We start from the raw sequence: 12332 nt of genomic DNA, 5'->3' as shown, positions 1-12332 counted from the left end.
AGATTAGAAAAGCAATGTGGGATTAGAGTGTCTATGACGGTCATAGCAAGGAAATTATGTTATTGATATTTCATTGTTTGGATTGGATAACTTTATTCATCCAGTCTTTGGGAAATTTCGTTGTCACAGTAGCGAGAGGGTGAGGATGCAGAGATAGGAAAGGCATTTTAGACATAAATAGATAGGTAATTCATAAGTTAATAAATAAATACGAGAATAAATCTATAAATAAATAAGCGTGTTGCTGAAATATATATATATATATATATATATATATATATATATATATATATATATATATATATATATATATATACATATACACATATGTGTACATATATAAGCACATATATACATACATACACATAGATGTACATGCATTCATACGGTTGGTCTTAACACAGCCATTTTTTTGTTAAAGAGCCTGACAGCTGATGGGAGGAAGGATCTGCAGAAGCGCTCCTTCCTGCAATGAGGGTGCCGCAGTCTATTGCTAAAAGAGCTCCGGAGGGACTCCACAGACTCATGCAGGGGGTGGGAGGTGCTGTTCATGATGGACATCATCCTGGTCAGCATCCTCCGATCTCCTACTTCCTCCACAGAGTCCAAAGGACAGCCCAGAACAGAGCAGGCCCTCCTGACCAGCTTATTCAACCTGTTCCTGTCCCTCTCCGTGCTCCCGCATCCCCAACAGACCACTGCATAAATCACTGTAGATGCCACAACAGTGTCGTAAAAAGTCCTCAGCAGTGTCCTTCACACTCCAAAGGACCGTAGACTCCTCAGTGGTAGAGGCGGCTCTGGCCCCTTTTGTACAGGGCATCTATGTTTGTGGACCAGTCTAGTTTGTTGTTGAGGTGAACACCCAGGTACTTCAAATTCTCCACGATTTCAATGTCTGTACCCTGGATATTCACCTGAGTGGTCTGTTGAGGATTCCTCCCAAAATCGATGACCATTTCCTTTGTCTTACTGGTGTTGATGGAGAGGTGGTTTTGCCTACACCAGTCAACAAAGGCTGCGATGACTCCCCTGTACTCCAGGTCGTTCCCGTCCGTCACTCGTCCAATAATAGCGGTGTCGTCAGAGAACTTCTGGAGGTGGCAGGTGTCTGTATTATGTTTGAAGTCTGATGTGTAGAGGGAGAAGAGGAGTGGGGAGAGCACTGTGCCGTGTGGTGCCCCCGTGCTGCAAGCTACCACATCAGACGTACAGTCCTGGAGTCTCACATATTGTGGTCTGTCAGTGAGGAAGCCGATGATCCATGCGGCTAGGTGGTTCCTTACTCCAGCCTCTTCCAGTTTCCCTCTCAGTAGGACCGGCTGAATGGTGTTGAACGCACTGGAGAGGTCAAAAAACATCATTCTCAGCGTGCTTCCCGTGTTCTCCAGGTGTGAAAGAGACCTGTGCATCAGGTAGGTGGTAGCATCTTCCCTATTGAATAGTTGAGAAGGACTTCTCGAAGTTGTAAAAAGAAAAGATAAGACAAGTTATGACCGTATAGTGAACGGGTGTATTTGTACATTATGTTTTGGGTTCTAACGTGTTGCTTATATATATATATATATATATATATATATATATATATATATATATATATATATATATATATATATATATATATATATATATATATATATATATATATATATATGGGTGTAATTGTATATTATGGGTTTTTGTGTTGATAAAATAACAGTAAAGTTGGATTGAGAAGCAACAACGAATCACTGTTATGATGATTTCTCCCTGTGTTTCAAGATAAAATGCAGGGTGGAACACGTACCTTGACCCCAGCACGGTAGACGTCATATCAATAAAGTTGGATTGAGGAAGCAACAACGAATCACTATTGTGATTATTTCTCCCTGTGTTTCAAGCATAAATACAGGGTGCAACATTTAATTTTAGAAGAAAAGTTTCTGAACGTGGATACCTGACTACAAAACACAATGTCGGACACGACAGGTGAGTTAAAGAATACCATGTCAATAAGATGCATCTTGTTGTGTTTTACATTTCAACAGCAAAAAAGAACTGTTATTGATTGAAGAAGCAAAGTTAAACGCTGGTCATTTTTTTGTAGTGAACCAGGGGAACTGGAAAAGCAGACTGGCCTTATAGATTCTTTGTTTCTATTATCGTTACACACAAGGCCTTTCTGTTTTTCACGGACATATTTGTTAACAATGAAAAAAATATATATACGAAAAAACCCAACACATTTATTAATAATGATGTAGGTCTCAAATAGTGACTCAAAAAGTGATTCGTGATGATCCCATTGACTTTGATTTGCTTTGTACTTCGTGCTTTTTGCTTTTTGCTTTTGCTCGATTGTTCTGCGACCTTTGACTGTACTGTGTAACTTATAACTATGCCTTTTCTTGCTACTGTCACAATGAAATTTCCCGAATACTGGATGAATAAAGTGATTCAATCCAATCCAATCCAGTACATTAAAGTATTACCAAACTCATTTTACAGTAGTTCAAATTCAGGTTGTTGACAAAAAAAGCAATATGTATCTGAAATACAATTTAGTGAAGTCGAATTACAGTTCTGATCTTAAATAATTCTAGTATAGCATTTTGTCAAAACTTCCTGATTTCTTAATCATTCGTCTAGCTACATTCCAACGATCCTAAAAAACGGTCCATGATACAATGGACAAAATGAAACTTTAGTGAGCACTTTTCTTTTGCTTTCCAGATTCTTCACCGTTGCCTGAAATACGAGTGGTGATCATTGGTGCTGAAAGGGATGGAAAAAGCTCCGTTGCCAACACCATTCTGACTAAAGAGCGATTCGAGTGTGGCAGGACTCGAACAGCTCAAAGCGAAGCTCGACATGAGATCGTGGAGGGACGGAAGCTGGTGGTTGTTGACGTACCAGGATGGAAGAACTCTCCCTCTCTAAGGGAAATCCCAGAAATGGACAAGGATCAATTTAAGATGAATCTCTCGAAGTGTCCCCCCGGTCCGCATGCTTTCCTTCTTGGCATAGCCGTCGATTCAAGGTTTTCGTCCGAGAAAAAGAATACCCTGCAAGAATATATGAAGTTGCTAGGGGATCGAGTTTGGCAACACTCCATTGTGCTCTTCACCTTTGGGGACTATCTGGGCCGAAACACTATTGAGCAATACATTGAGAGTCAAGGTGAAGCACTCAAATGGGTAATAGAAAAGTGTCACAACAGGTACCACGTGATCAACAACGAAGACAGGGGCAACTTAGAGCAGGTCACGACGCTGATAGACAAGATTGATGAGATGGTGAGGGCCAATGATGATCCCGTCTACAGGCTGGACAACCATATCTTCTCAGCCATTAAGAAGAAGCAAGAAGAAATAGCAAAGAGGGCTGTTGAAAGACACAGGCAAGCCTTGGAAATAAGAGAGCAAATCAAAGCCAGAATTTCAGGTAAGTAGGAAAAAACTGTTTATTCGTAGTTTTTGTTGGTGATTGGAATTTATTCGGCAAATTGTATCATTATTATTATAATTACCGTATTTTCTCGCATATACGCCGTGTTTGTCACTCAAAAAAATGATGACAATCGAGTGTACGGCTTATATGCGAGCAAATTAGACTTAACATGCACGAAACTGCAAGGTGAAAAAAACGAAACGCCATAATGCGAGACAATGTTGATACGGTCATTTATTTCAAAATGGAGAAAAGATAAATTAATAAGACAAAATTTATTTTGACATCTATGAATGAAATTCAAGAAAAAATCATATTTTGCATAAAATGGGAAAAAACTACACTTACTTGTGCCTGCCATTGCTCGCTCAGGAAGCCGCCATCTTACCTAGGAATGACAAACTAGACCGCTACAGACACACTTCCTGGTTGTACTGCTCACTTGACTTCTTTTTTAATTTGTCTACATGCAGGCAACCCCCGTTCCGGAATGCGCAATCCAGCAGACGATCCTTTCGATTGATACATTATCTCAGAAATACCACGTGCAATGATTTTTCTTAAGATTTTCCCTTCAAAGTAACACATTTGTACTTCCTCCATGAATATGGAGGGGAACATTGTGAATCAGAATGAATATACTCATTCAATAGCATGTTCATGAAGTACCACGGTTGTCTTCGTCCTGTCCCAACTCAACAAAAACAATCTCTTCTTTTTTCTAAATATATTAGAAAACCAACCCATCAATACACTTCAGATGGTTCTCCTTGGCAGCCGATTTGTTGGAAAAACCTCCGTCGGCAAAACCATTCTAGGTATCAAAGACTATGAAAATGAACCAACAACATTCTCCAAAATCCTCCATGGCACGGCGGACAATACAGAGATTACAATAGTGGACACACCAGGCTGGAGGAAAGGCTTCCCTGCATCCGACACGCCCCAAACGATTAAAGACGAGGTCTTGCTCAGTTTATTTAAGTGCCAGACGGAGCCCCACGTCTTCTTACTGGTGATTGACGCAGATGCCTCGTTCAACCACAGTCATCTGGGTGCAGCCATCACTCACGTGGAGTTGCTAGGGGGCAGCGTATGGAAACACACGATGGTGGTGTTCACCCGAGGAGACTGGCTGGGGTCACGCAGTATTGAAGAATACATTGAAGGCGAGGGGAGGCCACTGCAATCTCTGGTGGAGCGATGCGGTAACAGGTATCACGTCATGGACAACATGAACGCAGATGATAGCAGTCATGTTTTAGAGCTACTGGAGAAAATCAAGCTAACTCTGGCGGGGAACAATTTCCAACCGTTTTCACCCAATATGAAGATGCTAGAGGAGCTGATGGAGAGAGAAGAGAATGTGAAAAAAGCTGCTTTGCTGAGAAACCAAAAGGGTCACCAAGTGCAGAAAGGTAATGAATTACTCTTCAACAATAGTCTTGTTGTGTAAGTTTTACATTTGTATTCTTATTTTCCTTTGCCAGATTCTGCCAAAAAGTTGAACGAGGTTCCAATTCTGATACTCGGCGAAAAAATGTCGGGGAAGACAACCGCAGCAAATTGCATCCTTCAGCGCAAAGTGTTCCCCACTCAACTGTATGGTGGTTGTTTGGCTTGTCAGGCACAGGTTGCGGGCAGGAGGGTCACAGTGGTTGACACCCCGGGCTGGCACACAAAGGCCGAATGCACCTGGGAAAAGGACAAGGAAATCGTCCAAGGTCTGACTCTGAGCACTACGGGGTTCCACGCTATTCTGCTCGTGATTTCCTTGGACATGAAATTTAACGAGGTCAATAAGGAAATGCTGGTAGACCACGTGGAGCTCTTTGGAGACAATGTATGGGATCACACAATGGTCCTGTTCATTAACGTGGACACCTTGGTCGTCAGATCCCTCGAAGAATTCATCGAGAGGGAACCCGAAGCACTTCATTCGTTGATTGACATGTGCGGAAACAGATACCACTGCCTGGACGTCACGGACAAAGACAATGTAAGCCAGCACATGCAGTTATTTGAGAAAATAGAGGAGATGTCAGCAAAAAAACAGGGTTGCCTCTTCCACCCCGACATCAATGACATCCACCAGAGGGTTGAGGAAAAATTCCAGAAGAGGAAAATACAAGAAACGATGCAACATATAATCAGGAGCCGAGAGCTGGAGCTGCATAGGATGTTCAAGCAGAAGCTCGTCGACCTGCAACAGGACATCAAGGAGATTGTTCCACTGTCATTTGGTCGGTATACCCATAAATTCCATTCTTGATCATTTGAGTATTCCAATATTTTCACCTTTGTTCTTGATTCAAGGTACAAAGGGAAAAGGCAAGAAGAAATGTATCCTGAATGGTATTGAAGAGCAGATTAGTCAGATTGACACCATAATTTTGCAATCATCGAAGCAAGAGCGGAGAAGCATGGATTACATGCCCTTCTGTGCGTAAACTATGATTATTTCATTCCAATTGGTATCATTCAAGCTTTCAATTTTGTTCTGCGTTTTGTTTGACTTAATTAAATACAAATTCATGAACTTGTTCGGATTTTGGCCAAACATGAACCGAACATGGTTAGAATAATAGTTCTTATTGGAACTGCAGTACAACCCAACAATATGAAGAGATAACATTCCGAAATCTTTTTAAGTAGTATCGAATAATATTAAACCGACTGATGTATTGATTAAAAGCCTGATTTATAGACTACAAGCCTACTCTAATATACTGTGTACAACAATAAGTATTTTAAGGGTACTAGCTCACGGAAGCGCAGTATTTTCTTAAGAGAACAACGCAAAAAATTAATGTTAATAATGGTGAACTTGATTCAAAAGTCTAAATTATGAACAAATTGAGTTTGAAATTAATTACTTCTTCATTTAGAAAATTAACCTTTCCAAAACAGAGTTTAGGCCCATTAATACACACCCATTTGTCATGTGAAATCTTCCTTGCTGTCTTTTCCTTCTTTCCATACAATACATACATCCTATCAAACAAATTCTAATATATTATGTTGCTTTTTCATTTGCAGTGAGTGGATCCACCCAATCCGTGGATAAAATTCTGCACTGGCTATCGATGAATCCAACAAGCTCAAACTCGGCCTCTAACCTATATCAGTCACAGTCATCGGGCTTCAGCTCTCAGATTCACTTGGGCGAATGAAGGGCCTACATTGCATCAACTGTGTACTAAAAATATTATACAAATTCAAAAATTAGGACAATCCAAACAGCAATGCTAGCAAACCGATTGCCCCAATTTTCAATTGCTTTTTCATTTGCCGTGAGTGGATCCACCCAATCCATGGATAAAATCCTGCACTTGCTATCGATGAATCCATTAAGCTCAAAATCGGCCTCTAAGCTATATCAGTCACAGTCTTCGGGCTACAGCTCTCAGTTTCAGTTTGGCGAATGAAGGGTGTTGGAGTTATTTTGGGTACTATTATATGTGCATACAACAAAGAAATATTAATCATTATATGTATGTGTGGAATATTAATCATTATATGTATATGTGAAATATTAATCATTATAAGCACACAAACGCTCAGCATAACTGTTATCAAAGGACACTTCCCCCTGCAGCTGGCTCCGAGGACGTTTAATTGTTTTGCCCTATTCCGAGGACTATTGGCCTGACAGATCACCCAGTCCCGGGCTCCGAGGACTGTTGTTCTGGGTTCGCAATGAAGATCTGTGAATGACTCTTAAATTGCTTTGACTTGGATTCCAGAGCAGATGGCGATAATCGAATTGACTTCTGAAAATACTCGCATATTGTTTTAAAATAGTGTTGCTCGCTTCACCTAATATGGAAATTGTTTTGCTTGCTTGTGTAAATTCTTATGCAGTTGTTTCTGGTTTCCGACCTTAATTGTTGTTTTGAAGACCTGATATGCAATTGTTGTTGCAGTTGTTTTTTGACCTTAATACTTTAACATAAGAGAAGATTGGCTGGTTAAAGAAAAAGGGATGGAAAATTTACCATATTATGGCATATTGGTGAAAATTTGTGGGTCCTTTATTAAACATTCAAAGGACTCAACGGGTCTTCTCGGTCTCCTTTCTTGTAGATAGGGCAGATGACGGCTCATCTCCAGTCTTCGGGGATGTCACTTGATTGCAAGGACAGTGTGAACAATGCAGAAATGGCATGAGAAAATTCATGGCATTCATCCAAATAATTAGGTAAATTGTACCTGGCTGGGGTAGATGTGAAATATGAACTGTATTTTTATATTTAATCTTGCACCTTTCTGCACTTCTAGAAATTTAGTCACTAGAATAGAATTTTTACTGACACCTACAGGTCAAGGCCTGTCATCACTTTGTATATAACCCACCCCTTTTGTGTCCCCGCCTAAAGTTTGTCTCCGCCTAACTTCTATTAAATACCTTCCCCGACCGAGTGAACGGCGTATCTGGATGGGAGGCCTCGAGGTGGTCGCTTGGGTCTGTCGAGCGCTGACCCCTTCTTAGGAAGGGTGGGGGCTAGCCAAGGGGGCTAGCCAAGAACAAAGGAAGCGGACCGAGCGGCGACCATTTTGAGAGCCATCGAGATGGGGCCTCCTGTGCAGATAACCTCCATTCGGCCGGGAGCTAAAAACTACCACGTGTTTTGCTGCTTCCTCTGTATAAAGATGATTGTCGAGGCAAACCAGCTTTGACATTTTGGTGCCTGAAACCCGAGATTCTTCTCTGCTTTCCGGCCACGGCAGATCGACAGAAGGATGGATGGCTTGACGTCGGCTACTCCGGCCTTGAGAGAGGGCGATCTGGCCTGCTGGCCCGGGAACAGATTACGAATTATCCTTTCGTACAGAGGAGGCACCAAAAAATGGTAAGGCACTTTTTAAAATTAATTTGTAGAATCTAACCCACCAAGTCCCAAAAAGAAAAGTTGCGTATACTCTTCTCTGTGTGTCGGAGATTCTTCTTTCTGTGTGTCGGAAAGACATTTTTCTGTGTGTCGGAATAATGTTTAAATAGTATACAGCACGATAAAAGGCTGTGTGTCGGCCAATCTGCCTGGAAAGCAGACAAAATGGGAGGTAGCGCCTCCCCGCGAAGGGACTTCGAGGGTTGTGTTAAAAATATAGAAGAAATATATTGTCATACAGTGCCAAGATAATGAAAGAGCTCGATATAAAGAAAAAAAAAAAAAAAAGAAATAGAATAAAACTATAAACGCATGCAAGTAACCTTCATATGAATAGATATATATATAAGTACGCTATGACGCGTTCATAAACGATATAAGTATGATTGCCGCGAAAAATAGGAGTTTAATCGGCGAAAAAGAATATTTAGACGGATAAAAATAAGTATTTAAGAGAGGGTGAATTGGAACAGGATGGTGGGGGGGGTTGAAAAGCAGACCACATGTGAGAGGAAAAATGGCCGAGCCCACAGACAAAGAGAAAAAATGGCGGCGAGCCAACTGAAGTTAAAACTGCCTTTCTTCTCCAGCCCACGTTCTACTAACCCAGGAAGATATATATATATTAGGCCTGTTCAGAAACAGTGCCCCCCTTGCTCAGCCCACTCCTCGTGCCAGGTTCCACTCGCAGGGGCTAGGAGCACGAGGGGGGGGGATTGGGGGACTGGAATGCAAGAAATCTCAGGTTACATCTCACATTCCACACGATGAGCAAGGAGGAGCAGTGATGAAGAGACATGAGCAGAGAGAGTAATAGAAAGAAAATAAGACAGAAAATTGACAATATAACATATTAGTGACAAATTATGGGTCCTCTAATAAACACTGAAATTTATCATTAGGAAATGATTAAGAAATTGCTAAGTAGAAGGTTAGTTTCTCTAAATTTTAATTGTGGTAAGAGTGAGCTACAAAAAATGGCTCTTATATTAAATAAGCATAGTGCTTGGAGCAGAACAGCAATTCAACAAGTGCAATTTAGCTATCTTAGCAAATAGAGAGGGATTTGCGATTTAGACTTAAGGATTAGGAATCATCCAAATTATTAATGATATCAAACATGAAGACAATGCAGAAATGGCATTGATCCAAATTATTAGGTAAAATGTAGCTGGCAAGTTTAGATAAAATAATTAATTTAGGATAGGCATAATTTCGCTGAGATGCAATAAACATCATGACTTGTCACCAGTGCACGGGTGGCAATTCATTGTTTTGCCCATCAACAGGTGGAATATGCTTTAGCGTGGTTCATATTAATGACCATTAGAATATTAATTGCATTAGAATCGAACAATTGATGCCAACCAAACAACATTGACCTATTTCCTTTTAGAATGACTTGCCATGACACAGCGAAAGGTGGTTAGCTGCCAAGAAGCCCCAGGACTGGGGATGGCGCTCTTCACCAGTGATAAAAAAAATTTGCAGACCACGGATGTCTGAAAATGAGTGAGCGTGAATGGTTGTTTGTCCTTTTGTGTTTTTGATTGGCCGACCACCGAGATATGATCAATCGGTTAGGTATCAAGGTGGAAAATGATTTAGCAAATTGGAATCGATTTCAGAATTTGCCAATAAGCCGTTTCACGGATGGCAACGCCAAATTATGGAAAAATATTTCGTCCAAGGAAATTCTTAATGAAAAAGCAGCAGTACTCCAAATGTGAAATTTGAAGTGGAGAAACAAATCTGCTATGCGAAATTTGGGAGCACTGGGAAAAAACAGACAGTGCTTGATACGAAATTCCAAAGTACTATTGATTTATTGTGATAATGGCATCCAAATTGTGTTAACAGAATAATTGACTGAATTGAAAAAGGGGTTCCATATTTCGTTATGAAGTCATTGCGCCTACATAACGAGGTCAACCGGACAACAAAATATGGACATCCTATTTAGTAGACCATACCAAACGCCATTATTCACTACACGATTGGAACTAGAGGATGAGGCTAATCTGGCTATCTGCATAAAAGAAAAAAAAAACTTTAAAGGAACACACTGAATTTGGGTTAGCAGGAGGAGACTGTGATTCCCAACAGAAAACAGACTGGACCAACGGCGGTCCCGGGAGCCTGGGTGCTCAACACACGTGTTCCTGACCAACCAACAAACATGAAGATAGCGGGATCCATTTTGTGCACTATAGGAAGGTTCTCTCAGTTGAAACGTTTATAGGAGACAGGTAAGATAAACTTTTTGACGTAATCAGACGAAATGGCAAGCACTCAAATATTGATCGGAAAGATTATTGCTCGGGGAGCGATGCTGTAAGCCATGAGGAACTTTTTATATTGGTTTTATTGTCTCCATAAAAAAAATGAAAGCGTTTCAATTGAGACTAAACCTTCTTATAGATGTTTAAAGTAAACAATTGAGACAAATCTTCTTACAGATTTTTAAAGTAAACAATTAGAGAGAAAATAAACTACAATGGATAGAAATGTTACTAGATTTTAATTTTATGCCTGACTATTGAAAAATATTGATTAAGAAAGTTTTATAGGAGATGATTGACAAACTCCAAAGACAATTGAATGTTACATTTGATAAAAAGACTACTAGATTGGGATATTTTGAATTTCAAACAACTGAGTTAATATGCAACGCAATGCACATTGTTAAATGAATTGGGACTTGATTAGTATGCATTTTATAAGTAATGAGTTTTAATTGCTTTAAAGGATACAATTATGCTACAATATTAACCTTGACAAACAAGGGGTGATTACAATTTAGTGGGTTCAATTATATTCAGAATTATAAATGTGTGCATTTTGTTTCTGAATATTAATTTATGTGAATCTAAACTGTTACAGAGAACGGGAAAGCTGTTTTCCTGAGGAGAAAGCAGCCTGGTTTACTTTTTGTGTTTTTCCTATTTTTAGTATGATTAGTTAATTTGCGTAATTAGAGGAAGGAGGAAAGAACAAATATGGGTTTTGATCTTAACAAGGAAGCAGTGATCATAATAGAATACCAGCTAGCATTTTTGATTTTGACTGATAAGGCATTTAAATTTTCACAAACTATAGTGATGGAATAAGTAAGATTGTTGCGATTTTTGTTCATTGGGGTATTAAGCCGAACCAAATAGCCGTAAGCAAATGTTAAGCACGTGTTAAAGACAACGACAGAATACAGCAGCTAAAGCAGCAGCGCAAACACTACACAGCAGCATACACAACAACAAAACTGAGCCGATCTCAAGAACAGTCAGCAGACGAACTGCACACAGCTAAAGGCCTACCGTGCCTACCAAAAATTTATTCCAAAATTGAGCCATAAATGTCTCAAAAGGGAGGAAAAGATATGATGGACATCGAAATACCTACTTTTAAAATTTTTGAAGGAACTGTTTAATTTGTTATTTTATTGATCTGTAAAGAACATGGGATCTCCAGAATCAGCTGGAGTAACAATGGAGCTGATTTTGCAAACAGCATAGTGCAAAACATGGCAAAACACCTAAGTAGAGTGAACAAATGGTACGATAAAACCAAGGCTTGAGAAACCATGGGGGAGATAAATAAGCCATGGCCAGAACGCCTAACACTGGCCAAAACGTATATGAAGATAGTACCAACTAGCTCGGGATTAACACCTTTTTGAGATAGTTCATGGAAGACCATTCTAACTTCCTCTATGGGAAGAGTAACCATGACGAGAGACTAAGGAAGGAGAGAAACTTATCCAAAGAACATGTAAGCTGCCGTGATCTTTTTGTCTATCTTGCAGGAGGTGGTGAAGCCAGGTGACTGGATCCTGATCCGAGTCATAAAAGGAAGTCCTGGTTCTCTCCACGATGGGAAGACCCATTCGTGGCCCAACTCACCAACCTCCACAGCAGCAAAGATCACTGAAAAGTCAAAGTCGATTCACCAAGGTCGGTTCAAGGTCGTTCGAGACAGGTGACTCTGAGTGGACTAAGTCGGACGGTGTCAAAA

General features: G+C 40.2%; 2 protein-coding genes across 3 annotated transcripts in view; both read left to right on the top strand.

Moving 5' to 3' along the window:
* The window catches only part of LOC144078743 (GTPase IMAP family member 8-like), a 48869-nt gene that overhangs the window by 24988 nt on the left and 11549 nt on the right, over positions 1-12332 (top strand). The gene's annotated exons all lie outside the window — the stretch shown is intronic.
* On the top strand, positions 1828-5879 carry LOC144078975 (GTPase IMAP family member 8-like). The gene is made up of 5 exons (XM_077607476.1): positions 1828-1968; positions 2713-3423; positions 4164-4847; positions 4920-5672; positions 5746-5879. Exons 1-5 carry the CDS (start codon positions 1953-1955, stop codon positions 5877-5879), a joined length of 2298 nt encoding a protein of 765 aa, XP_077463602.1. The 5' UTR covers positions 1828-1952.

The sequence above is a fragment of the Stigmatopora argus genome, chromosome 8 (genome assembly GCF_051989625.1).
Source record: "Stigmatopora argus isolate UIUO_Sarg chromosome 8, RoL_Sarg_1.0, whole genome shotgun sequence".
NCBI classification, from domain to species: domain Eukaryota; kingdom Metazoa; phylum Chordata; class Actinopteri; order Syngnathiformes; family Syngnathidae; genus Stigmatopora; species Stigmatopora argus.
Note: the sequence above shows the minus strand (reverse complement) of the source record. Positions and strands in the feature narration are given on the sequence as shown.